This window comes from Nicotiana tabacum, chromosome 6 (genome assembly GCF_000715075.1).
Source record: "Nicotiana tabacum cultivar K326 chromosome 6, ASM71507v2, whole genome shotgun sequence".
NCBI classification, from domain to species: domain Eukaryota; kingdom Viridiplantae; phylum Streptophyta; class Magnoliopsida; order Solanales; family Solanaceae; genus Nicotiana; species Nicotiana tabacum.
The window spans coordinates 212,110,623-212,138,441 of record NC_134085.1 but is presented as its reverse complement, the minus strand read 5'-3'; the positions used below and the strand labels follow the sequence as shown (position 1 = coordinate 212,138,441).

Here is a 27,819-nt window from a genome sequence, read left to right as displayed (position 1 = left end):
CATTCACACAAATAGGGTATAAGTTTGACCCGGCAATTCTCATTATTTTATTTACAGAGTATTTGCAAAGAACTTTTCTCTTGAAATTTTTTAACGGTGATACAAGTTATTTAAAAAGTTAAAATTAGAAAAAGTCTTTCATCCACAGTGTTTAAAACATGTACACGTGTTTTAAGTTAAAGGAAAAATTAAGCACGTTGCCTTGAATAGGGATAGACAGTGTTTGGATTAACTTTTAAGCTAGTCAAATCCGTTTTTTAAATTTTTGACAAAGTTAAAAAGTAATTAAAATAAGTTTAAAACTACTTAAAACAAGTTAAAAAAAGTAATAAGTTGGACAACCCAACTTATTGTTTTTTGACTATTTTTGCTAAAAAACCATTTTTTTAAGCCAATCAAAACAGGCTCGTATACTCGAGCGGGTTGCTGTGTCCGCATGTATTGCCTATTCAACTGGCGATAAGTATAGCTACATTTAAGATCTTGAGGGATTGAAGTAAATATATCCATTGCTGGACTTTTCAGCTTATACATAGTTAACAAGAAGTAAAAAGAACCGACTAAATTAGAAAGTCATTGAAATTCGAACTTATTTCAATGCATCTCTATTTTTATAACCTTACAATCATTGGATTGCCTCATGAATACATCTTGTGCAGTTCTTAACAAGGAAAAATGCAATTGGATTCCGATCCTACCAATATTTTGGCCATCTTTCAAGCCCTATTCTCCTGGGAACTTAGTGACGTGTCCCCTATAGATGAAGAATCTAGAACCTCCTTAATTAATTCCCTATTTAATAGTATTGTATGGGTCCAAATTTGAACAATCATGACTGGTGGTGAGTACGACGAACGCCGAGATCCTCAAAATTTGTCATCCTGCAGAGGACGATCTTAAGGTGAACAAGAGACTGTAAGACCTTTGCATTAGGGTAGGCCCATTAGGGGACCTTAGGATTATTCTTTCGAATATTCTCTATAACTTGTCTTTTAGCACTTAGAAAGGATGAGTCTCTTATATATAGAGAGCGTAAAACAACCATGTAAGTCTCTCGGAACATCTCTCCTAACTCAGAATACTTGTTGTAAACTCGCTTACAAAAACAACTGAATGGATTGTTATTGATTCTCCTTTGAAAGGAGATAAAAAGTTCTTATCCTTTACATTCTACTGATCTATTTTTTGTTTTAGAGATTATTGTGCTTAGCTAAGATTTACCCCTTTATTTTCTTTGATTGATTTATTCAAAAAGATTTCGATATCTTTTAATTCAAAATAATGTACCACCACATGCATGCATCTTTAAATTCAATCAATGCTTTCAAACTTCCTTTCACAAATCTGCTTTATTTAATTCGCAGAAAAAAAGAAGCAAAGACAGTAACATGCATAAAAAATATGTGATGTCAACGTCATGGAAACATAGTTTGCCCGATTCACTAACGTTATTCAAACAAGTGTGGATCCTGACTAAGCTGTTACTTGCACATTTCTGACTAAGATGGATGGTTTAAAGCAGAAGAGAGATGAAGACGTACTGTTATAGCGCACTGACTGACAGATGGGATTTCTTGTCTATTTTGAGTATGTCATTTTCGAATCCTACTTAAACATCAACTATTTTTGCACCAAATCTAAATTTGATATAAAATTTAGTGTTTCTTTTGCTCCAATGGAACACCAAATCTTACACCATTATAGTGCATGAATAATGTTGCACCAAATTTGGTGCAACACTATTCATCAACACCAAATTTGATTTATTATTATTTTATTCATCTTTTTTATTTTTTTGGACTTTTAATTTATCATATATTGTGTATATAATTAATTTTTATATTAAGATCTTTATAATTTTAATTTTATATCCTATTTTTTTGATATATTAATTTTTGTATATATTATATTTATATAAAATTATAAGTTAATTTTATTATTGTTATAATTGTATAAAAAGAAATATAACCATTATTTAAAAATAAAAAATGCAAATGTAAGATATCTAATATTGCTAAAATTGAAAAGTGAAAACTAAAATTTAAAAAAGAAAATTAACAATACATAAAATAAAAATACATTATAATTAAAGTCTATCAAAGGAGGATAATAATATAATATAGAAGAGAGAAAAAATATATTTTTTTTGGTGTAAAAAATGATGTAATAGTTGGAGTAAATTTGGTGTTATACCATTTTAGTGTGAAATTTAGTGTTAGGGTTGGAGATGGCGAGAAAATGAGCAAATCCTTTTTCTAATGATTGTATTAGCTTTCGTGCTTTATCCTGTCGACTTTGCACTTAAAGTTAGTTTTACTGACCCATCAGCATGAAAATATTGAAAGTAACACAAACATGTCAGGTGCGCATGTGTATGATCACAACACAATTATGTCGTAATGCAATCCAGCTTGGTCCCTTTCCCTTTCTCTTTCATTTTTCTATGTTTTAAACTTTTCTGGAACAATGCGAACAATGTTCTTTAGATTTACATTACATACACTGAAGAGTAAACTTTTGATATTATCAGAAAAATTAAGGCTGACTATGATCATCAGTAGTTTATTCATGCATGCAACCAGAACCATGGTTATGGAAGCTAGGAACTGCATAGCCGCTGATGACGGTTACAAAGAAGTGTATACTAGTATAAAAGAAGCACCCAAGAAATTAAAGGTAGTTTATGAATGCAATAATGAAGAATCAATAGCTTAAAATCTGTGGGACTAAATTATTAAGATGGATTCTCTCTTGAGCAAATATATATATATGGTGGTGATCTCAAATGTGTATCCAGCTGGAGGTGCAAGATATGATCGATCCAATATTTGTAAAAGACGTTATCGAGATCCCTGCAAGCATCTTTCTTCGCTTCAATGCAAAAACAACTAGCCATGAATTGGTCAGCTAGAGAAAATGCATGACAAAAAACATAACAAAATAAGGATACTGTTGGTCTATACACGTTATGTTTACAAAACGAAGCTTCGTCCGATGCCTGGTTAGGACTGACGAGGACAAAGATAAATACTGAAATTCCAACACATGTATATGATGAGCTCGATGTTTTGCTTCACGCTTTGGTTTACCAAATGTCAGACCATACTTTAATTTGAGGAATCCGTCAAAATAGCTAATTATTTTTCCTAAGTATTGTATTACTCAAGCACAGACTTGATCTGGTATTGATTATTTTATGACGGAGTTGGCGAAATATTTGGATAGAAAGTGAAAGGAATGGATCTGGCATTACGGAGGGCCCAATCTCTAAAGCCCAAATGTTGTCTTCTTTAGAAGAATTAAACAAAATAACCACCCGCTCACCCAATCTCTTAAACTAAAAGAATCTAGCGAATGTATAATTTATTTACAATATGTATATAATCATGTATAATCAATATATAATTTATGTATATCGGCTAGGAAAAGTAAATAATAAATAAATTTGTTCGATTTTGTTTAAAGGTCTCTTTTCATTGGGCTCTTTCTTGTGGAATCAGCCCGATATATCTTGGGGTTGGGAGAAATTTAAAAATAGCCAGATTTACAACTGGTCATTCAAAAATAGCCACAGTTTCAAAAGTAATCGAAATTTAGCCACTTTTCATGTAAAGGTAAATCTGAGAGAAAATACTGTTCAAAACCCGGAAAATACGCCCGTATATTATACTGGAGTTCCAGCATAAGTATGCTTGAACTCCAGCATATTATACGGGAGCTCCAGGATAACTATCCAGCATAAGTATGCCAGGATAACTATGCTGGAACTCCAGCATAATATGTTGGAGTTCCAGCATAAGTACACTAGAACTCCAGCATAATATACTGGAGTTCCAGCAAGTATAAATGTCCAGTATAATATACTGGAGTTTGGAGCACCGGTGCTCCAGTCTCCCGTATATTATACAGGAGTCAGCAAAGTATACCGGTCCAGCATAATATGCTGGAGTTCGTACACAGATGCACCGAACTCCCGTATATTATACGGGACCGGTCTTTGTTGCAGCAAAATAGTGGTTATTTTTCATTGACTTCGTAAACGGTGACTATTTTTGATTGACCAATCCGAAAACTGGCTATACCGTGCTATTTTGACCTTGGGGTTAGGACCTAATTCATAAAAGCCCAACGGATTGAATCACCCATCAAACCAACACTGGATACTCGTTGCCAAAAGTTTTTCTTTGAACTCCCGCTTAACGGTAATGGACAAAAAACGAGCAAATCTTTCTATGGTTTCTGATCCATGAAAAGGAATGAATTGGTACGGAGTCTTGAGCTTCTGATAAAAGAATAATGGCGATTAGGACATTTCTTCGTTCCAGAAGTATACATTATTTCTCCCGAACACTCTTCCATTGCTATCTTCCTCCACCCAAAAGCGTCCAATATTACCCTTCTTCTTCCTTGTTGGCTTATTTACCCACTTATAACTGTGTTCACTGTTCTCTGTTCATATCCTCATTTACTGTTGCAGAAACCAAACGGGAACCTGAAAACTCTGACCAACATTCTCCACACCTGGTGAATGAACTTTCTCGTGTTCTTAGCGACTACAGAAACCCCCACCACGACATAGAGTCAGCCCTCAATCCATTTTCCAGCAAAATTTCAACCGACGTAGTTGAACAAGTCCTCAAACGTTGCAAAAATCTCGGATTCTCCGCTCACAGGTTCTTCATATGGGCGCAAAAGTTTTCAGGTTTTTGCCATACTCAAAAAAGCTATCACATTCTTGTTGATATATTAGGTAGTAGTAAACAGTTCCCCTTGTTATGGGACTTCCTTGTAGAAATGAGAGTGAATAAATCATGCGAAATTACTCCCGAAATATTCTGGCTTGTTTTTAGGGCTTATAGTAGAGCTTGTTTGCCAGCTGATGCAATTAGGGCTTTTAATAAAATGGTCGATTTTGGGATTAAACCATGTGTAACGGATCTCGATAAGCTTTTGCTTGCACTATGTAAAAGAAAGCATACGAAGCAAGCGCAAGAGTTATTTTACAAAGTGAAGAATGATTTCGTGCCGACTGTGAAAACTTACAGCATTCTGATTAGGGGATGGGGAGAATTGGGCGAAGTTGCCGAAGCACAAAAGCTTTTCGATGAAATGCTTGAAAGAGGCTATGCAGTTGACTTGCCAGCTTATAATAGTATTCTGGATTCACTGTGCAAGGCTGGTAAGATGGATGAGGCCTTCAATTTTTTCATGAAGATGAGGTCCATTGGACTGGTACCTGATGCTTTTACTTATTCAATTTTCATTCATGGTTATTGCGCGGTAAATGATATTCATTCAACTTTCAGGGTTCTCGAACAGATGAAAAGGTACAAACTTGTGCCTAATGTATTCACGTATAACTGTATCATCAAAAAGCTTTGTAAGACCGAGAAGGTTGATGAGGCTTACCGACTGATAGATGAGATGATTAAGGGAGGGGTAACACCTGATTGTTGGAGTTACAATACAATCTTAGCTTTTCATTGTGATCATAATGAAATTAACTTGGCACTTAGGCTGATCTCGGCAATGGAACGAAACAACTGCACACCAGATAGGCATACGTATAATATGTTGCTTAAGATGCTTATTAGGGTGGGTAGGTTTGATAGATTTGAGAAAGTTTGGGAGAGCATGGAAGACAGGAAATTTTATCCTTCAGTCTCGACGTATGCTGTCGTGGTTCATGGTCTCTGTCAGAAGAAAGGCAAACTTGAGGAAGCATGTAAATATTTCGAAATGATGATAGATGAAGGCATTCCACCATATACAACAACCTGTGAAATATTGAGAAAAAGGCTAGTAGGTCATGGATTTACAGAGCAAACAGAGATACTTGCAGATAAGATGGAAAGAAGTACATCTAGTTTAATTCAAGAACTAGCAAACTTAATGAGAGGTAATAAGGCCTCCACAGAACTGAAGCATGATGAAGAATACTCAGATGAAAGTTACGAGTGAAAGAATCAAATGTACTAGATTAGTCTCAATTCCTAAGTCAAGGTGATACCCTATCTGTATCGCATGTTGTTTATCGGTCATCACATGCTTGGCATTCTTCAGTTTCTGATAGCAGTGAGTGGTATTAACTTGAGATCCCCAGTGGAAACTTCACGCTCTGATAGCAAACTGTAAGCAGAGTGGCAAAACCTTGGCCCGACCTATTATCTTGTGATGGCAAACTGTAGGCAAAAATTGGTGAAACATTAGCCTAATTGAGTTTCTTGTTCTATACATTTCCATAGCAAAGCCTGCATTATCGTTTTGTTGAGTTTTTTTAATGGTCCTGCTGCACTGTGGCTCCAGTTGCTCTTTAGCGTTCACTATGTGCAAATGATATCACTTGCTTGTAAATGTCTAGATATGTGCAACCGGAAAGGTGAAACAAGCTAATTTAAGGTTGTATAAAGTGGATATGTAGATGCAGACTTCCAGCTATTCGATAGTAAAGTAATGAAAGACGTGTAGTTATCACTTGGAGCCCAAATTTATGCTGTTGGATCTTTTCGCATCCTGAAGGCAGAAGCTGAAGGGCTATCAGTGTTGAAGAGTAAACAAGGGGTTTTTCCCAAAAAAGAAAAAGAAAAGCAAGGGGTGGCAAGGTCTGGTTGCTGGTTGAATGATGCCCTATATGCAGTAACTACTGCTGGTATACATTAGTTGAGGCATACAAGAATCTTCGGTTATAGTTTGACTAGATCAGGGCATATTTGGGACATAGTAGTTCTTTTGTGTTTGAATTGGAACATCTGAAGTAAATATTTACTTGTGAGACATTTTCAGAAAGTGCCATGGAGATGGGATAAGTGGTCGATCTGTTGTTTCTTTTTCTCCGCAAGTGTAATTAACTGCTGTTCAATGTTCTGTTCACATGAGCTAGTTGTCTCTTAGATCCTGAATGTTATGCAATACATCTATAAAAGTTGGGTTGCAGTACTTTTACTTTATTTTTTTGTTTTGCTGTGTCATTTCCTTTTGACGATGTACCGTTTTGTTTGTGACCAATTTTATTACTCCAATTGACACACTAATGGTCATATGTTGGTTTCTTTAGGAATGAAGAAAAAGCAAAAAGTTAAAAGAACTGTAGATTGAAGCTTTATCAAAATTGCTGAAGACGGAAATTAATGCAAATTTCAAAAGAAGAGTAGAAAAACAAAACAATTTAAAACTAAGAAACACATCTGGTAGTTTTTCAGTTTTGCTCAAAAAAAGGGCCTAAACTACCCTTATTGTTTGTCAAATGGTTTATAAAAACCCTCCGTCCAAAAAAGCACACGACGTTAATTCTGTTATTAAAATTACCCCCAATTAGGATTGTTTTGTTACATGGGTCATAAAACTACATTAACCCTACCGATTTTCAGTCTTCTTCTCCCAATTAGGATCTTGGTCATCTGAAAAGCTCATATGAGCTTCTGCCCCAAAATTTCCTTTTCCTTCAAAGCTTGATTTTGTGTGTAAACATTGTGCCTTTATTAAATTACTTTATAGTAGAATCAAATCACTCACCGGAAAATTCAAAACACTAGCCAGAAAAACAAATAATTTCGTTAAAGTTATCGGATAAATTAAAATGACATCATTGACGAATAGTTTAATTCCATCACTGAAGGTTGTGCTAATATCAAATGGGGCAGTTTCCTTAGCAATGGTATTAAAAGCGTCAATTCCACGGGTTTTTAACCAATTCCCAAACATTTGGAGTGTCGTTATAGCTTGGCTTAAATCTCTGTATCTCTTTATTGTTATCAATGGTATAATCATCGTCATCGCTGCCACTTTTTGTTCCTCGAACCATAAGGAGCCCAACTCATCGAGCGATTGATTTCAATTGTTGATTACTACTAGAACACATTCACAGTCAGATTTGATAGCAATTACACAGTCGGGGCTTTACTCAGTCAAAAAATGAAGTAAAGGAAGTGTTTGAGGCAGCCGCACCTGTGCAGGTGAACAAACTTTTTACCCAGGTGTTTGAGGTTAAGCTTGTGGTGGTGAATGGCTCTAGAGCTGTAAATGTGAATCCAGTAGATGAAGATGCGAAAGATGAGCCTATTGACAGTGATGCGATTATGATTTCAAAATCTGTTGTGGCTCCGTTGCAGAAAGTTGAAACTGAAACTGAAATGTACTAGTGTAAATTTGATCCATTTTCGTCCTGTAATTTGTCTAAAGATGGGGTTTATGATTGGAGAACAAGAAAGGGGGAGGTCAAATTAGTGAATGGGTCTGATAGATTCCACCCAATTTTGTAAATGGGTCGGATAAGGTAAATGAGTTGAAATAATATCCATTTGTTGTTCCAGTCAAAGATTGCCACGTGGCCCACTTAAAAATCGCCACATCATTAAATAAAAGACCCACCAATTCTGCCGTTAGTCGCGGGGGTATTTTTGTTAATAGAATTAACGTCGTGTGTTTTTTTGGACGGATAGATGGACGAAGTGTATTTATAAACCATTTAGCAAACGATAGGGATAGTTTTGGCCCTTTTCCGAACCCTTTTTTATGGCATAGAAATTATGCAAATCCTTTTCATTTTTTTTAAAAATTTGAAAATCATTTCTAAAACAAATGCCACATTAAATTATAATGAAAATCGAAGTGTATTTTAGAGGAGGAAAAATTACTACAATCATAATTGACACATTTAAAAAGCAAAAAAAGAAGAAAAAGCACAAACTCATGAACATAACATCTCAGTAACTAAAACAAGAAGGGCAAAAAGGGGAAGGTAGATCCACAATTGTTAGTTCCGGGCCGTAAAACCGTGGAGGTTGGCATCATTTTGTGAAGGCAGCGGAAGAGAAGAGATCTACTTACTCCCTCCATATCTCTAATCCTCATCTTCCTCAATCTTCATATTTTTCGCTTCCAAATTGCTGATAGTTTTAACAGAGAAGATACCCATTGGCTGTATTCTATAGAATGATCGCCTCAACGGTGCGCAAGCCCTTGTTTGGCGTTACTGTATTGGCGCTTTCTCTCTTTCTTGCTCTCTTCTTATTCCCACCTTTTCCTTTCTTTTCCGACCCTACCCTTACCTTTAATTCTTCCCTGTAAGTCTTGCTTCTTGTTCCTTTTTATTTCTACGTTTGTTAATTGCTTTGGTTTCTGTGTTTAAGTCTATGGGCATTTTTTTATTCTTCCTTCATGGAGTAAACTTCAAGATCCAATCTTTTCTTATACTTACTTTTTCTGTAAAGCCCTTTTTTTTTATGTCTTCAATTTTCTATAAGTTTTTCAGCTCCTCTATTAACACCCGTTCCAACGCATTTCCTGATTTTTGTGTATCAAGTAGCAATCTGATCTGTTTGAATTTGAGTGAAATTGCAGGATTGAAAGACCGGAGATATGGAGCATTCGAAGGATAGCCGAGTGGCGACCTTGCAATTGGTGGCTCCAACCCCAACTTAATGGTTAGTTTTTAACTGATACTCAAACAGTAAATAGCTACTAGTATAACATTAGATCCCATTGTCATTGATGCTGATTTGAATAACTATATACTCACTACTATGTTGTTATTTCGTGTATTTCTGGTGGTCTATTGATGGAGATTGAGCTGACTCGTACCAGGGAAAATTTAATTTGGGTAATAGCTATGCATATAACCTTCTCCTTGGGGAGTGGGTAAAAACAAGAAATAGGATAGAAGCTGTAGATTTTTTTTACTATGAAGAGGATAGAAGCTGTACTTATGCATATAACCTTCTCCTCTGAGGGGTTCTATGTTTTCTAAGTGGAGCATTTGACTGGCTTCCAATGCAGACATGGTTTTGTTGTTGAAATGCTGCAGCTCTTCCTGCTCAGACTAATGGGTATATTCGAGTGGATTGCTATGGTGGGCTCAATCAGATGAGGAGAGACGTAAGTATTGTTATTTGCTGCTCATACACTGAGTTTCCTACTGATTGAGATGCAATGATAAAATTCATATTCAATTTGTTTCTCGTCGCTGGTGATCTGCAGTTGTGTGATGGTGTTGGAATAGCTCGTTTGCTGAATGCTACCCTTGTCTTGCCAAAGTTTGAAGTGGCTGCATATTGGAATGAGTCAAGGTATGCTATTGTGGTGACTTCTATATTTATTTCATCTTCCCTTTTTAACTGGCATAATCTTGTAGGCTTTAGGTACTTGATTACTCCGTTTAGGATCTGGATCTTCTTTAGTCATTCATTCGTTACTATTAGTGTTATCAAAGGCGTGCTTAAGCCCTGAAGAAAGGCTCAAAACATGTTGAGCGCTTTGCCTTGCTTAGCAGGCGCTTAAGTGTTGTCATCCAGGCTCCAAGACATACTTTTCCTTGCCAATGAGTGTAATCTTGAGCAGGGACCTAAACAATTAATATTTCACTTTATCATAAATTTTCTTCAATTTCTTTGTTCATATATTTGGTATTTATGCTTATAGATATTAGTCTTGGACTACACATAAATATTTGTTATTTTTCTCCATTTGCGCCTTTTTTTTATTAAAGCCCACGCTTTATTTGTGCTTTGTGCTTAAAGCCCCAACAGACCTTAGAGCTTTTTTGGTTACTATGTCTAATTAGCAGACAACTCTGCAGTTTTACATGGTTAAGAACTACAACTACAACAACCTAGTGTAATTCCACAAGTGGGGTCTCGGGGTAGTGTGTATGCAGACCTTATCCCTATCTTCAAGAAGGCAGAGAGATTGTTCCCAGTAGACCTTCGGCTAGGAAAGGTAAAAGGAAGGTCCACAACAAGCACACCAATCAGAATACCGAAGCAAAAATGCGAAACTAACATTAGGTACTGCAATCAAAAAGCCGAAACGAAAGCAACAACAATAGTAATAGAGGTCAAGGATACGAAAATACACAAATGACACAAGGACAACGCTCGACTACCTATCCTAACCCTTTATCTTTATTTTCAACTTCCATACCTTCCTATCCATGCTCATGTCCTCAGTAAGCTGGAGCAACGCCATATCTTGCCTAATCATCTCTCCCCAATACATCTTCGGCCTGCCCTTACCTCTCCTTAGGCTCCTCCTGGGCTAACCTCTCACACCTTACCGGTGCATTTGTTCGTCTCCTCTTCACATACCCGGACCATCTAAGTCCCGCCTCCTGCATCTTGTCCTCCACAGGGGCTACACCCACCTTGTCCCAAATAACTTCATTTCTAATTCTATCTTACCTGGTATGCCCGCACATCCATCTCAACATCCTTATTTCAGCCACATTCATCTTTTGGACATGGAAGTTCTTGACCGGCCAACTCTCCGTCCCATACAACAGTCGCTCTGACCACCGCTCTGTAGAACTTACCTTTTAAGTTTTTGTGGCACATTCTTATCACACAAAACACTAGTAGCGAGCCTCCATTTAATCTACCCCGCCGCAATACGATGTGTAACATCCTCGTCGATCTCTCCATTCCCTTGTATAACCGACCCAAGGTGTATAAAACTTTCTCTCCTAGGAATGGCTTGAGAATCAAACCTCACGTCTTCGTCCACTAACTAAGTCGCACCAGTGAACTTGTACTCCAAGTATTTTGTCTTGGTGCTGGTCAACTTGAAACCTTTAGACTCCAGGGTCTGCCTCCAAACCTCTAACCTCTCGTTAACACCGCCTCGCGTCTCGTCAATCAGTATAATGCAAATACCATGCACCACGGTACCTCCCCTTGAATGTGGCGCGTCAGTGCGTTGATCGCCAAAGCAAATAGAAATGGGCTGACGGCTGAACCCTGGTGCGACCCCATCATAACTGGGAAGTGTTTCGAGTCCCCTCCCACAGTCCTTACTCGAGTCTTAGCTACATCATACATGTCCTTAATAGCCCTAATGTATGCAACAAGACATGGTTAAGAACTGTCTTAGGACATTTTAGAAGTTTTCTTTATAATGTTTTCCTATTCTTCCTTTTCATGCCTCTGAATGACTTGGTTTTATGTTTCAGCGGTTTTGAAGATGTGTTTGATGTAGACTACTTCATCCAACAAATGAAAGGCTTTATTGAAGTGGTAAAGGAGCTTCCAATCGAGATTGCATCAAAAGATCCCGTAAGAGTCGATTGCAGCAAACGCAAAGGCCAATTTGACTATGTTGAGAGTGTTCTTCCTTCCCTACTGAAGCATGGTTATATCTCAATCACCCCTGCAATGAGTCAAAGAAGGGATAGGTACTATAATCTTTTGTGATCAGAGTTATGTAAATAACTTTTAACCATTCGTTTCTGCACGCTGCTTTTAAAGGATTTAGTAGTTTAATTATCCTTATGACGAGAATTACTTATGTTTGCTTTTCAACATTCTTATAATCTCTTAGGTACCCTCTTTATGCAAAAGCTGCACTTTGTCAGGGTTGTTATAGTGCATTGCGCCTTACAAGCACATTAGAGAAGAAAGCGCTTGATCTTCTGCAAGCTATACCAAAGCCCTTTTTATCGCTGCACCTTCGATTTGAACCTGACATGGTAGCTTATAGTCAATGCAAATACACTGGTCTTTCTCTTGCTTCTGCAAAAGCTATAGAAGCTGCACGGGTTGATAGGAAACCTTGGACGGGAGAAATGGCTCGTATTTGGAGAAGCCGTGGTAAATGTCCACTTACACCAAATGAAACTGCACTCATACTTGAAGCTTTAGCCATACCCACCAATACGACTATTTATTTGGCGGCCGGTGATGGCCTGATGGAACTTGAGGGACTGACATCGATTTACACCAATGTTGTTACTAAATCTAGTCTTCTTAGTGGAGAGGACTTCACAACCATGCATGGGAATACAAAAGCTGCACTTGATTATTATGTGTCTATTAACAGTGATTCTTACATGGCTACTTATTTTGGGAACATGGATAAGATGGTTGCAGCAATGCGAGCTTTCAAGGGGTTGTATAAGACACTTTTCTTAAACAGGAAGGCTTTTGCATTGTTAACCTCTCACGGGCTTAAAGGGAAGGAACTAACAGAAGCCCTGTGGAAGGTTCATAGAGATGATTTCATAATGGGTAGAGGATCTGCTTTACCAGATTGTTTTTGCGAATTCAATCTATAAACTCAGTTTTCTTGTTTTCCTCTGCAAGTTAATTTTTTTTTAATGTTTTGGTCATACACCCAGAGCAATGTATTTGTGCCTACTAGTTTTCTTTTAGAAGATCTGTCTTGTGCTTGATGTAGATGTTGATCACAAATTTATGCGATAACATTTCATTCAAGTGTTCTTTTTTTTGAAGGTTATTGATGGTAAGATTCAGCGATAATTCACTTTCATTTCTTCTTTTAAGTGGTGCCTTTTCCTTTCGCCTGTACACAGTTTTATATGTACCTCTTCTTCTTTCTACTTTTATTGCAGATAATGGGTTTTTGCCCATAAGATGGAATATGGTATTGTGAAGGTTGTTTACGATGGGTCATTTATCCTTCTTTTGTTGATCCAATGGTTTAAGTACGCTCTGTACATAAATTAGTTCCATGCGAGAATGGCGTTACCACTTACCAGTTCACTATGATGATGAGTTCACCTAAATGCTGTGTGGGAAAAAAAACCGTAAATATTGCGGCAAAGTAGGTAATATTATCTTGTTTGCAACAAACAGTAAGCTAAACAGTCACCTGGGAATTTCCTTCTCTGCGGGGACAAGAAGATCGTCTGTTTTGTTTAATGTTACACTTCAGGGTTTCTTTCAATCAGTTTTTGGAAGGATGACTTTCTCTGCCATTCTTTCTGGGTTAAGTGCACAAGCACTTCAAGTACTATTTCTCTCCTACTACATCAAATTCGAACTAAATCTCCTCTGACCATCCTTTCTGAAACAAACAAATGCACTTCGAGGCATCTCAGAATATTCTACTTGCACTTTTCAACAACAACAACAACCACCCAGTATAGTCCCACAAGTGGGGTCTGGGGAGGATAGTGTGTACGCAAACCTTACCTCTAGAGGTTGTTTCCAATAGACCCTCGCTCAAGAAGACGAAAAGACAAAGCATTTCATAAATACCACATCAAGTTGGTTTTACCTCACATATATATGTATAGGGTTTACATCAAAATTCCAAAAAATCGATTTCTTTTTACAAAGTGAGATATCCTTTTGCGCCGAAAAGTATAAACAAAATAAAAAAGACCCTCTAACTTTCAACAGTAGGCTTTCAACTTCCTCAAAAGTTCTATTATATCTCTCTCCAAATCAACCGGAAAAAATGCACAAAATGAGCGAGCCTCCTTACCAGATCTTCCTTTCAAGCATCTAGCCTTCTCATTCTCAACTTGCCCTGATATCCAACACTGTCCTAGGTCATTCTCATGACAATTTAAGCATGGAGTAAACTATGGAGCATACAGTGAAATGGAATGTAGTAAGAAGTGATCAAAATCCCCCTCATCCTTTGCAAAATACCACCAAGGCACCAACTGACAAGAGTGCTTAAAACTTGCTTTTTTTGCTGTCTCTCTTCCATACGCTACCATATGGGCCTGAATCACCTCTCCTAAATGAGTGATTATAATACAATTTCAAGGTTCAGCCTGCCCAAATCTTTCTTGTTACCGCTACACTGTCTCATTCCATCTTCTTGTGCCGAAGGTCTATCGGAAACAGTGCGTACACACTACCTTTCCCAGACCCCAATTGTGGGATTTCACTGGGTTGTTGTTGTTGTTGTTGTAGCCTGCCAAATCTCTATGTCCTCTCTGAATTGTGCAACAGCAACTTCTCTGAAGGCAAATTGCCCGTCTAATTCCAGTCCTAATCTTGAATGGGCGTCCTAAAGGAAATATCTTGTGACACTTGACCTCCATATCTCCTTAATCGCTCATGTAAAGTGGCCTCTTTATCAGTCATGATCGAGAATAGGTTGGAAATTCTTCTTTCAGTGCAGAACTCCCGCATCATACATCAAGCCAAAGACGGGTATGGTTGCCATTTTACCAAGCTGAAAGCAAATGCATTTTGAGAAAATAGAATCCTTTAATAACGTCCTCTTACAGGGATGAGCCTTCCTCCAAAGTGCTTGCTTCTACATGCAAATATACCATACTTTTACATTCTTTAATTGGTAAAGCTGTAATAATTTACATTCTTAAGCAAAGAGTCATTAAGCATGCAAATCAAGCATTGAATGTAAACACGATGAGCAGAAATGGGAAACAACAAAAGGTCCATATTTGACAGCAGCATCGGAGCAGAAAGCAAAAAAAAAAAAAAAAAAAAACATCATCGGACAACATAAAATACATACCACAAAAAAAATATTAGTTCGTCACGTCAGTCACAAGAAAAGAGATCAACATTTTAGCATCTGATATATGCATTTTGCAATGAAAATCACCTGCATGAAACCAGATAAATTGCTATCAACAACATTTTTATATTTCGTGCTACATAGTCAAAAAGTCACGAGAAGGAAAAGGCAAGTTTGCCCACCCTGGTTTTAGTTGCACTGCCACCTAAGGAGAAAACACCTAGAGAAGCTGTAGCAGAACTGCTGCCAAAATTGGACTTTAGTTGGCTCCAAAACCGTCAGTCTGCACAGAAGACCAAAGAAAGCTACAATCAGAGAGCTCCATCCATCTTATAGAATATCCTGAGTACAACTATAATACATAATACTCTCTTGATAATGAAGACCTTCAGTCTTCTGCCAGTCCAAATATACCAAAAGCTTAACATCAGTTTCATCTTGATTATGAGATATGGTCTTTAACCAAGCTATGCAAAATCACTGAAGCCTCAGAGTTGAATCCACGACTAAGGTACTGGTCAAATATCAAAGAATACTTTAACGCGACACTCAGCTCTGTCGCACTTAAGCTGCAGGAAATAATATTTTTCCATTCCTTGGATTTTCCATCTAAGCAAATTCCATTTAACAAGGCGGCGAAAGTAATTGGATCTGTTGTGTAACCTTTACTAATCATCTTGTCACGTAGTTGCAATGCAGTTTTGAGCATTTTCTGTAAACAGAGGCAGATGATAATGGAATTGTATGCAGCATTTCTCGGGTGCCATTCATCTGATATCATTCTTTTAAAAGTACCCATAAACATAGAGTTCTTCTCATCGCGAGGATCATTTTTCTCCTCCGAGAAAATAGTAGGCGTGCAATGGGAAAACCCATTAACCAAATAATTGAACGTTACATCAGTTGGATAGCACTTGTGCATGAGCATTTGTTCAAAAATAAAAGCTGCTTTTGCAAGTTTTCCCACTTTACAAAAGCTGCCAATTAGTATACTATATGTTATCACATTAGGCATCATACCATTTGATTGCATTCTGTTGAATAAATCTTCAGCTCCCACAAGATCTCCATTCTGGCAAAAGCCATAAATCAGAGAGCTGTACGTGACCACATTTGGCATACAGATGCGCTTTACCATGTGAGCGAGCATAGTTAATGCTAGGCGTAAGTCATGCTGCTTTACATACCCATCAATTACTGTTGAATAACTAAATGCATCAGGAGCTATTTTTGACTTTTGCATTCTACTGAAGCAAGCAACTGCATCTTTCATCAGTCCAAACTTACAGTATCCCTTGATCATGGCATTGTACCCTACAAGGTCAGGATCCATACCCATTTCAATTGTCTTCTCAAATAGCTTCTTTGCTTCATGAAATTCCCCATTTCTTACACATCCATCTACCAAAGTGGCATACACATAAGCATCAGGTAATATACCATGGCCAAGCATCTCATCAAGGAGCTGCCTGGCAACAGGAAGCTTCATTTTTTTGCAGAGCCCACTCATCAAAACATTATAAATGCCAGCATCAGGTAATACTCCCCTTTCTATCATCTTGTCTCGAATGACTAATGCAACATCAACTTCACCAGATACCACTAATCCATGGACAAGAGCTCCATAGGTTGATACATCAGGTTTATCGCCATACTCCGTCATCTCCGCAAGCAAACTTAATGCCCTTTCAAAATCACCAAATTTGCAGTAGGCATGTATCATAGGAGTATAAGTAAATTTGGTTGGCACCAACCCAATATTCTTAACCTGCTCTAGAAGCTTTTCAGCTTCCTGAATTTTCTCATCCTTGCATGAATAAGAGATCAATGTGTTGTATGTCACTATATCTGGCTTGCTGCCAGCTTCAATCATTTTTCTTAAGGTGTCCATTGCCTCCTCAGTAAAACCATGCCTACACCTAGCATGAATAATAGAGTTATACACTTGGACACTAATAATGACACCCCTTGCAACCATCTCCCGTACAAGCATATCAACTTTCTCAAAGTTCCTATCTTTACAAAATCCATTTATCAATGCCCCATAAGTCTCCACTGTGGGTAAAAAGCTCTTCAATTTTAACTCATTGAAAAGCCTATACGCACTTCTAATATCACCCTTCTTGCAATAGCCATCAATTAATGTGTTATAAAAAACAACATTTGGTACACAACCTTTACCCCACCTATCCTCAATCAATTTCCTCCCTTCTTCAACCTTCCCCTCTTTACTCAACCCTGTGACAATAATACAAGTGCTAAAATTATCCAAAAATTTATTCTCAACACAACCACCACTTCTCTCAACGAGTTCATCATACAGTTGCCTAGCAGCTTTAATCTTACCATCTTTTACAAGACCATGAAGTAAAGAATTAACAGTAACTACATGTGGAACCAAATCATAAGTTTTCAATACAAAGTAATACAATTCAACAGCTTTATCAACCAAATTAGAATCAGAGTAAGCTTTAATTACAGCATCCAACGCCTCGAGTGTGGGCAACTTATCTTCAAAAGTAGTCAAGTTGGGTAATAAAGTTTCAATTTCGGGAAAGACTCTAAACTTAGCCAAGAGTTTCAAAAGAGAAGAATAAGCAAAACGATCAAGGGGACAACCGTAGGGTCTTTGAGAGACCCAATCAAAGAACTTGAGACCCACATGAGCATCCTTAAGTTTGTCGAACACATGGTGTGCAATGTCGGAAGGGACAACTTCTTCCTCGGAAAGGCGGGTTTCGACAGTGTGTTCCCACTGGTCTTGAGTTTGGAGGATTTGGCAGACCTCGTTAACGAGTTCGTTAATGCGGCGTGTTAAGGGGAAATTGGTCGGAGAAGAAGTTTTGGGTTTTGGGTTGTGAAGGGGTTTAATGCGGGAGAGGAGGGTTTTAGACATGTGAGTTATAAAATGGTAAACTTAGGAGTCATCTCCTGGACGAAAACTCAGTCCAGGAGAAAAGGGACTTGCTACAAGAAACAGATGACACAATAATCAAGCGGCTTTTGGCCAGCAACTCCAGAGACTGGTTGCACTGTTTCGAACCTCAAACTATTCAACCACAGACAACTTCTAACAGTGTACCAATCCCACATACTGCTACTGTCTAAAACCTCAAAAGAGTTTTTTTTCTCGTTTGGGCGGGTGAATGCGTCTAAATTCCAAAATCACCCATCTTGGGATAATTTTACCTTTCATCTATTATTGGTGACCCCTCGTAAAAATGCTACATAGCCACTTTTAGGGCGTTGGAATATGAGTTCGAAACTTTTTTGATGCTTTTTAGGACAAAAAATACGTTTTTAATGCTAGAAAAAAGGTTATGTAATTACGTAAAACGCAGTACTATACTGTATTTTACTTTAACGGAAAGTTGGCTGTTAAAGTAAAACGCAGTATAGTACTGCGTATTATTTTAAAATTTTTTTTTTACTAATTCGCAGTACTATACTGCGTTTTACTTATACGCAGTACAACACATTTGTTTTTTTTTTGTAAAACGCAGTATAATAATGCGTTTTACCTGAAACGTAGTATTATACTACGTTTTACTCTGATTTTGGCCCCACCAATTAACTGACATAACAATAATTTAAATACATAAACGTAGTATTGTACTGCGTTTTACATAGAAAAATTCTACACCCCAAGCTTGGACTTGCCTTATTTAAAGGCGTTTCAATTTTATGAAAATTCATTCAATACTTTACTTCAAACTTACGTTCATACTTCTATCTTCTTCTTATCAATCATTTTTTTACAATGTCTGAAGTGCCAAAAATAAGGGTTCACTATATTGGGGAAGGGGGGTGAGGTTGTGCTGGAGAATAATTCTATGAGGTATAGCTCACCTCCACAGTGTCATGTTAAATTGCCGCTTACTATGGAGTACGATAAATTGGTATCGTTGTTACGTACAAAAATGAGTGATAGGAGGCGTTCGGTTAACCTTAAAGTAACCGGTAGATTTCCGTATTCAGTGACTCCGCAGGGGTTTGCTTATTATTCTGAGTTTAACATCGAGGATGATGAAACTCTTAGAGATTTTTGCTGATTCCAGCTGAATATAGGGAATTTATTGTAATAAAATTATTGGAAATGTACGTCAAAGTGGAAGACGTTCCCAATAATGAAGGCGTGCATAGTAGGGATAACCCCCAGTCATCGGGTGGTTATTCTGAAGCAGTTTTTGCCGGACAGATTGCTGATGAAAGAGCTTGCCTTGATTTAAACTTGTCACCACCGGCGAATGAGCAGCCACAAAAAAAATTTCGACTTTATATAATCAACAAGACGACTGGTAAACTTCAATTTTACTACGCTTTAGCGATGTTTATTTTATATTTTAATTGGATTTGTATTAATACTCATATTTTTCATAGGGGGTACCGTCCGGATATGAATTTTACAAGTTATGACCCCGCCCCTAGTTGGAATATGTGTAGTTCTAGAGTATTGGACCACGGTGGTTCATCCCGGAGTCATCACCAATAAGAAAATATCCATCATGAAACGTCAAGACAGTACAACTTGTAAGTAAAGTGATATAGATATATCTAAAGTAGTTATCTAGTTGGGTAGCTTATTATTTTGTTCTTTTTGTACAGTGAAAACGAGCTTCTTGAAGCTCTTGACCTCACACAGTTGCCCATAGACGACGTATTTACTCGTGATTTGGCAGATGCGTAGAGTCAGAAAGATGATAGTGATTATAAAAACAATGCGGATGAGTCTGGGGATAACACACCCTTCCATGATGAGGGTGATGATGAGGAGGAAGTGAATGTTGAACCTGAGCTGACGAGGGAGCATGTTCCTCCACCTCCTGCTAGACCAAGAGTGTACGAGTCCCACGTGCCATTTCATGAGCGGAATATTCCCTACCTTAATAATTTGCCAAGCATGCCGAACGTGGATGCCCTCACAAGGGATGATGATGAATTTCGGTCAGCGATGTGGGATAAGTCTAGACCAGTTGTTCTGATAAAGGGCATGTATTTACCCGATAAAGCTCGCCTAATTAGGGCTGTAAAAATCTACAGTATAAGAGAGTGCCGTGAGATGACGGTAAATGAGTCAACTACGGAGAAATACAAGGCTGTATGCCGTAGAGACTTTATGGGTTGTCACTGGATGTTGCGTGCCACCAAGAAGAAATCAGGTTAGTGGAAAATGGGTAAATTTATTAGCGAGCACAGATGTGAAATGGACACATACAATGAGAATCACTTCAACTTGGATGTGGACTTGATTTCTCTTGTCTTGATTCCATATGTGGAAGTGTCCATTAGGTTCAAGATTAAAGAGTGTATTACAGCCGTCCACCAGGAGTATGGTTGTACTATAACCAAAAGAAAGGCATATCTCGGTCGCAAACGTGCCTTTGAACTTATTTATGGCGACTGGGAAATGTCTTTTTCAAATCTGCCCAGGTACATGGCCGCACTGCAATACTTTAACCCCGGGACTGTTGTTGAATGGAGGCGTGAGTGGAGTCCGGACAGACCCGAATATATTTTCAACTATGTGTTCTGGTCATTTAAACCAGCAATTGATGGTTTTGTGCATTGTCGTCCTGTTATTTCCATAGACGGTACTCATGTCTATAGAAAGTATGATATTAAGCATTTGATTGCAGTTGCAGTAGATGCCAACGTGCAAATATTTCCACTAGCTTTTGCCATATGTGCCAACGAAAGCGAAGAGACATGGATGTTTTTTTTTGAACCACTTGAAGCAGCACGTTGTCAAACATCGTTCAGGTATTTGTCTAATATCTGATCGGCATGGTGGTATTTTAAGTTCTATACGTCACTTGCCTGAATGGCAGGAACCATATGCATACCACTGTTACTGTGTGCGTCATCTGAAGGCCAATTTTCAGAAGAAATATCCTGACAAGGCCTTGCATGACTTAATGTATCTGCAACTGAGCACCAGCAGTGCAAATTCACGAGGCGCATGGAAGCGATCCGGCAGTTAGAACCACGAGCCTATACTTGGTTGATGGGGCATGAGCTTCACATATGGACATTGCATGTTGATGGCAGCAGACGATGGGGAGCCCTCACTACAAACATATCAGAATCATTCAACGGCTTGTTGAAGTCTACACGTGGTCTGCCTGTCACTGCCATGGTCCGCATGACATTCAAACAGAGTGCGGAGAGGTTTGTTTAAAGGCATGCAGCTGCATCAACATTGATGGACAGAGGTGTTCAATTTATGGCAATACCCATAAGAAGATTTGAAAGGTCCAGTAGGCGAACACAGTGGCATTCATTTCTTCAGTACAATCATGAACGGGGTGTATTTGAAGTTAAGACCGCTATCCGCGGACACCGTGGGAATAATCTATAGACGGTGAATGAAAATAGAAGGTTATGTTCATGTGGGAAATGGACCATATACCACATGTCGTGCGCACATGCGTTGAAGTGCTTTCAACAAGTTAGATATGGGGCAACAAACTATATTGATAGGCAATACAGTGTTGCTGCATACGTAGACACGTATAGTGGGAAGTTGCAGCCATTAGGTGCTGAGCATTATTGGCCGCCGGAACCTTGTAAGATGGTATGTAACAAGGACTATTTGCGCAAGCTGCAAGTGCAAAAGAGAACGCGTATATGGAACCAAATGGATGTTGGTGACACCGTTTATGCGCGTAAACGTGGCATATGCTTGCAAACAAGACACGACCATCGTAAATGTCCTTCAGGTGGTGTGCGTGGCGGTGGTAATCCGGCTCTTGGTGCAAGTTCGTCGAATGTACCCAACTATCAAGGATACCCCTAGTCTTTTGTTTTGGTATTGTTTTTTGTAATACGTGTTTGTACTTGTGTATGTTGCAATATATATCAAATAAAATTATGTTCCACAATCTGGAATGAGTGAAGAAAAAGTTGTTTAATTGTAGGAAAATGTAATATGTAAAGCGTGGTTTGGTAGTTTCATATAACAACACAAGCACTTAAACTTAACTTCCACTTCAATTAAAATAAAATTTAGTACACATACATGCCATACATGCCAATATATGCCACTTCAATACATGCCATACATGTCACTTCAATTAAAATAAAACATTACTACAGCACAAACACAAACATAACAGGCCAACATAATAAAAATACATGAAATATGAAAAATACACTAAACACATACATGCCAATGTTTAGTGCTGGTTGCCATTTATTCTCCGCTCCAACCACTTAAATCGTTCTTCCATTTGTTCTTTTTCTTCTTCTACCTCTTTCAGTTTCGCCTTCACCTCCCCAAGTTCCCGTTTATATATTTTTTTACGTTTTTTTTGTGCTTTATAATTCCATTGTGCTTTCCATTTTTCTTCTCCCACCTCCTTCAGTTTCGCCCTCATTTCTACAATAATTCTATCGCTTTCTCTTTGTGTTTCCGTTGGCATAAACATAAGTCGCATCCCCTGCCGCCCGGGTACACTATCTGGATCATCGTCATCAAGCCGCCTCTTTATGTGAGGATGTGCAGCAGCATCGACACCATAGCTGGCAGGATCGGAAGAATATGCCGTCGGGCCGTCAGCAACCTACAAAACAAGTAGTAATCTTAGCATCTGAAAAGTATATTTGTATTGTACATGTTGAGTCAAAAAACATTTTCTCACCGTGGTCTCGTCGACCGCCTGAGTATATGCATCTGTGGGTGTCCTCATCAAAGCATGTACATGGCCTCAAAGATGGGCTGGGACAAAACATACATAAGAAATTTAAAAATTAATTAATGTCAGCTCATTATGGAAAAAAAAACAAATTGAGATTTTAAGGTAATACAAACATACCTGCGCCTGTGGTAGATCCGCATCAACCGTCGGGGATGAGGCATAACTCAACCTGCACCCGCCATCCACGTCCCGGGTGGGCCGATCCTCAGTTACGGTAGATGGGCATGCAAAGTACTAGTCTACATCCTCGTCGAATGTACCCGTGATCGACAATGCTCCTGACGGGGTGACCTGCGATGTTGGCAGAGATAGCTGAAGGTTGTACGAAGGCATGCTGCTGGAAGGCTCATCTACCTGAGGTATATAACCCGGCTGATCATCTCCAAGCGCCTCAACTCCAAAGTCCTCATCATGTCCCTCAACAGGTGGGTCAACAGGTGCCTCAACGCCCCTTTGTTGGGGACTACCTCCTCGCCGTCCCCCGTGACCCCCACGACCCCTTGGGGCACCCCTCCCTCATGCCCTACCCCTGCCTCGTGGGACACCCCTACCCCGATGGTAGTCCTCTGGAGACTGGATACTGAGCCTCGTGGTCTAACCTCGCGGCATCTCTCACCTGAAACAGGGTCCGACGAGCCAACTGTGCCACCCGCCGGCCATAGTCAATGACTGCAGGGATGTCGGTATGATGTTGTATCTCCTGTCCTAACTGGTAGAGGTGATGATGCCCAATAGCCTATGAAATATTTAAAATATTAATTAAATAACACTATATCACAATTATACGATATTAATAAGCCAAAAAAACATACCAAGTGGTGGTAGAGGTGGCTATAACGGCATGATCCGCTGCTAGGACCAAACCTAAGATAAAAGGTTGATGTAAAATTTATGAGTCATTTCGACCATATAGAATTCAGAATAATGAACAGAGTATTTGAAAATGTTGTCACCTGTAGGAGGGGCAAAAAACCATATATGTCCACCGCTGGGCCCATGATCGACCGGCACATGCTCCTATACAGGTATGTGAGAATAGCAGCACCCCAGCTATACTGGGGTAAAGCAGCAAGCTGCTGAAGATGATGGAGAAAACGCATACTCACGAGACTCCCCGAAGTGTTCGGGAACAAGACACAACCGAAAAACAGGAGCAGCGCCAACCGCGTGTACCTCTCAATATGGAGATCCTCAGTCTCATTGGTAATGTCTGGGTGCAAAATAGTCATATGATCTCTGATGGCTGACAAAGCAACGCGATTGCCCCCAGCGTCACCCTGAGGTCTATAACCAGTAAAATGCCCCATCATATCCAAAAATTGTGCACGCGTCATGGATCTAATGTACTGGGGCAGTGCCACGGTCCATCCATCTACACGCAGCCTGTATAAAACCTGAACATCCTCCAGCATGATGGTGGCCTCTCCAGTGGGCAAGTGAAAAGTGTGCGTCTCCGGTCGCCACCGCTCTACCAAGGCCGTGATGAAAGCTCTACCAATCAAGCTGCATTCGTCCAAGCTCAAAAATCGTATAGAAGCCTGTAGCCTGTAGGCGCGCGACTACGCGGGCATGGAAAGGATGCTCTACAATGAACTCCCACAAATCGTCAGGTCTCCTGGGGCAGAGAGCCTGCATCGATAGTTGTCCCTCCCATACAAAGGAGGACCTATGGTCGCCCTGCAACTAGGGGTGTTCAAAAAACCGAAAAATCGATCCAAACTGAAAACCAAACCAAACCGAAAAAAAAACGATATTTTTTTGGTTTAACTTGGTTTGGTTTCTAATTTTAAAAAACCGACAAAGTTGGTTTGGAATTGGTTTTATACAAAAAAAACGAAAAAAACCCGAACCAAACCGATCATATAGATACCTATTTTAAAAATTATATATATATATATATATATATATATATATATATATATTATTTTTAAAATATAGCTAATATTTTACAGTCTTGGGTCTAACCTTTGAAATATTACTTTAACTACAATGGGCCCAAGTCAATTTGGTCTATTAAGACAAAAAGGTCTTTAATTTCTTAGGGTTTATTTGCTTCTCTTTCACCCCTTCATAACAGATACGCAGCGAAGCTTCAAGGCCAACTCTCTTCTCTCTCTCTAAAATTCTTGATATTGTACAGGAGAACAAGAGTAGACTGTAGATGCTAGAGGTTTTTCGTTCTCGTTGCTCCAAATTATATGGAGTCCAACAACAGTTCTGTTGAAAGGAAAGAGCCGTCTCAGGTTAGTTCAAGGAGCCCTCAAACTTACTCTCAAAGTTCTAGCAAAAAGAATTCCAATATCTCAAAGTTAGGATCTGTTAATTTTAGCTTGAACTTCTATTAATTCCAATAGTAAAGTTTGCATTTTTACCTACAAATGAACCAAACCCAATAAAGAAAATCAAACATATAATAGAAAGTGATACCAAAATCCAACCAAAATAATCAAACAGATAAGTGGTTTTAATATCATAGTTTCATATTTTGAAGAGCAACATCATTTTGAAAATTCTTTTTTTTTCAAATTTCAACCAATTTATGTTCAAACATTAGCTAAGTATTTTTGAATCATTTCTGTAGTTCTTTTTGTTCTTGACCACTATTTGCTTGTTTCGTCTCTCTTAGCAGATGGAAATACAACCTCCGGAAGCCGAGGTTCAGGAAATTCCTCATCTTGAAGGAAATAGTACTCCAGTTGTTCATACAAGTGTTCCTACTCCTCCTAAAAAGCATAAAAGAGCAGCACCTTCTGAAAATGATTCTGGCCTTGGGAGGGAAACATCAGACATTTGGAAATACTTTACAAAATTCATTGATAAAGATGGTAAGCATAAGTCAAAATGTAGTTTCTGTACTAAAATTTTTGCTTCCGATACTAAGAAAAATGGGACTACTACATTATGGAACCATTTGTATGTTGTTTGTAAGAAATCCCCTTTTAGATTCATAGACAGAACACAACCAACACTCAGGTCTTTCCCAATTAAAGGAAGCGGACAAGGAGGTAATGTTGGTACATGTAAACTAGAAAGAGTTGTGTATAATGTCAATGAAGTAAGAAGGGCTATTGTTGAATTCGTGATCATTGATGAACAACCATTTAAAGTCGTCAAGGGGGAAGGTTTTAAAAGATTAATGTCAATTGTTGTGCCTAATTTTGAGTTACCCTCTCGTTTGACTGTTGCTAGGCAATGTTTAAAAATTTATCATGAGGAAAAAGAAAAGCTTAAAAAACAGATTCAAAATCAGCATGTATGCCTCACTAGTGATGCATGGACATCTCTCAAAAACTTAACTTACATGGTTATAACTGTCCACTGGATTGATGATAATTGGAACTTGCAAAAAAGAAATTCTGAACTTTTTTCAAGTTCCAGATCATAAGGGTGAAACAATTGCAAAAGGTATTGAGGTTTGTTTGTTAGATTGGGAATTGAAAATCTATTCAATGTGACCCTAGATAATGCAACTGCTAATGATGCAACAATTAGACACTTGAAAGGGAGGATTGAGGATTGGATATGAATTGTCTTGGAAAATGACTTTCTACATGTTAGATGTACTGCTCACATTTTGAATTTAATTGTAAAAGAAGGATTAAGTGATTATATTGAGTCTATTTCTCGAGTCAGAAATGTTGTGAAGTATGTCAAGTCCTCTTCTGCAAGATTAGCTTCCTTTAAATCAATTGTTGAAAAGGTAAAGATTGATAGCCATGGCCTTTTGAGTTTAGATGTTGAAACCAGGTGGAACTCAACTTATATGATGTTAAGTACAACTATAAAATTTGAGAAGGCCTTTTCAAGATTGTATATTGATGATCACAAGTACCAAAAATATTGTCTAGATATGATTGGAAAAGTATCGCACCCAAGTGCAGATGATTGGAAGAAGGTAAAAGTTTTTACAAAGTTTCTTGACATTTTCTACCAGATGACTTTGAAATTTTCAGGAACTTTGTATGTTACTTCAAATTCTTTCTTCCATGAGCTTTTTAATCTTCTTAACTTTATTGCCAAAAATTCTCAAGGTGATGATCTAGTTCTGGTTGATATGGTTGTTAAGATGAAACTCAAGTTTAATATATATTGGGGTGACTTTGGTAATATGAATATGTTATTATTTGTCGCTGTTGTGTTGGATCCTCGGTATAAGATGAGGTATGTGAAGTTCATATTTGCTAAATCTTATGGTTCTGTTGTGGGAAATTTGAGATCAGAGAAAGTCATGGATACTCTATCTCGCTTGTATAATTGCTATAAAGATTCTTATGCTGAAAATTCTGATGAGATTTTGGGAGGTCAAGTTAGTATGATGAATGAAGGTGATACTGGAGAGATATGACAATCACAATGGGAAAAATATTTGTAAGAGCAAGATAATGAAGGAAGTAAGACTGATCTTGAGAGGTATTTGGCAGATGATTTGGAGTTGGCCAAAGATTTTAATATCTTGTCTTGGTGGAAAGATGCAAGTAAAAGGTATCCAATTGTTTCTAGGATTGCAAGAGATGTTCTTGCAATTCCTATTTCTACTGTTGCATCTGAATCGGCTTTTAGTACTGGTGGGAGGATTCTTGATTCCTACCGAAGTTCTTTATCACCAAAGACAGTAGAAGCTCTAATTTGCACTCAACAATGGCTCAGGTCAACTCCCAAAGAATTCAACATTGAAGATATTTTAGAAGAAATCCATAAACTTGAACTAGTTGAAAAAGGTAATTTTATAGATTTAACTCATTATGAATATATTTATATTTGTGAATTACTTAATGCTTAATATTTTCATTTTTTTATCTTTCAGAATATAAAAAAATGGTTTGAGCATTGATTAGATCTGATGATGCAACTGGCTTCAACCATATTCTTGCTACTATTTTACTTTATGAAA

The 27,819-nt window shown here is 38.2% G+C and overlaps 3 protein-coding genes across 5 annotated transcripts; 2 read left to right on the top strand and 1 right to left on the bottom strand.

Annotated features, from left to right (window-relative positions):
• Positions 1 to 4,149: 4,149 nt before the first annotated feature.
• On the top strand, positions 4,150 to 6,933 carry LOC107779853 (pentatricopeptide repeat-containing protein At1g52640, mitochondrial-like). The gene has a single exon (XM_016600353.2). It carries the CDS (start codon positions 4,297 to 4,299, stop codon positions 5,959 to 5,961), a length of 1,665 nt encoding a protein of 554 aa, XP_016455839.1. The 5' UTR covers positions 4,150 to 4,296; the 3' UTR covers positions 5,962 to 6,933.
• A 1,772-nt stretch (positions 6,934 to 8,705) lies between these two features.
• LOC107779852 (O-fucosyltransferase 13-like) lies at positions 8,706 to 13,202 on the top strand. The gene is made up of 6 exons (XM_016600351.2): positions 8,706 to 9,062; positions 9,340 to 9,422; positions 9,803 to 9,873; positions 9,976 to 10,064; positions 11,942 to 12,163; positions 12,310 to 13,202. The coding sequence occupies exons 1-6, from the start codon at positions 8,932 to 8,934 to the stop codon at positions 13,040 to 13,042; spliced, it is 1,329 nt and encodes a 442-aa protein (XP_016455837.2). The 5' UTR covers positions 8,706 to 8,931; the 3' UTR covers positions 13,043 to 13,202.
• Positions 13,203 to 13,554: 352 nt separating this feature from the next.
• LOC107779851 (uncharacterized) lies at positions 13,555 to 18,424 on the bottom strand. 3 transcript variants are annotated; one of them, XM_016600350.2, is made up of 4 exons: positions 15,618 to 18,424; positions 15,414 to 15,514; positions 15,229 to 15,318; positions 13,555 to 15,006 (listed from the first exon to the last, which is right to left on the bottom strand). In XM_016600350.2, the coding sequence occupies exon 1, from the start codon at positions 18,125 to 18,127 to the stop codon at positions 15,674 to 15,676; it is 2,454 nt and encodes an 817-aa protein (XP_016455836.2). In that variant the 5' UTR covers positions 18,128 to 18,424; the 3' UTR covers positions 13,555 to 15,006; positions 15,229 to 15,318; positions 15,414 to 15,514; positions 15,618 to 15,673. The 3 variants fall into 3 exon arrangements, with proteins under 3 accessions (XP_016455836.2, XP_016455835.2, XP_075112742.1); XM_016600349.2 differs by having other exon boundaries at positions 15,414 to 18,424; XM_075256641.1 differs by having other exon boundaries at positions 13,555 to 15,003; positions 15,414 to 18,424.
• Positions 18,425 to 27,819: the final 9,395 nt, after the last annotated feature.

Bases quoted from the DNA above. Each gene is read 5' to 3' on its own strand.
- LOC107779853 (XM_016600353.2), top strand. From the start codon at position 4,297: ATGGCGATTAGGACATTTCTTCGTTCCAGAAGTATACATTATTTCTCC.
- LOC107779852 (XM_016600351.2), top strand. From the start codon at position 8,932: ATGATCGCCTCAACGGTGCGCAAGCCCTTGTTTGGCGTTACTGTATTG. The intron at 9,874-9,975 runs GTAAGTATTGTT...GGTGATCTGCAG, and splicing joins TCAATCAGATGAGGAGAGAC to TTGTGTGATGGTGTTGGAAT. The intron at 12,164-12,309 runs GTACTATAATCT...ATAATCTCTTAG, and splicing joins ATGAGTCAAAGAAGGGATAG to GTACCCTCTTTATGCAAAAG.
- LOC107779851 (XM_016600349.2), bottom strand. From the start codon at position 18,127: ATGTCTAAAACCCTCCTCTCCCGCATTAAACCCCTTCACAACCCAAAA.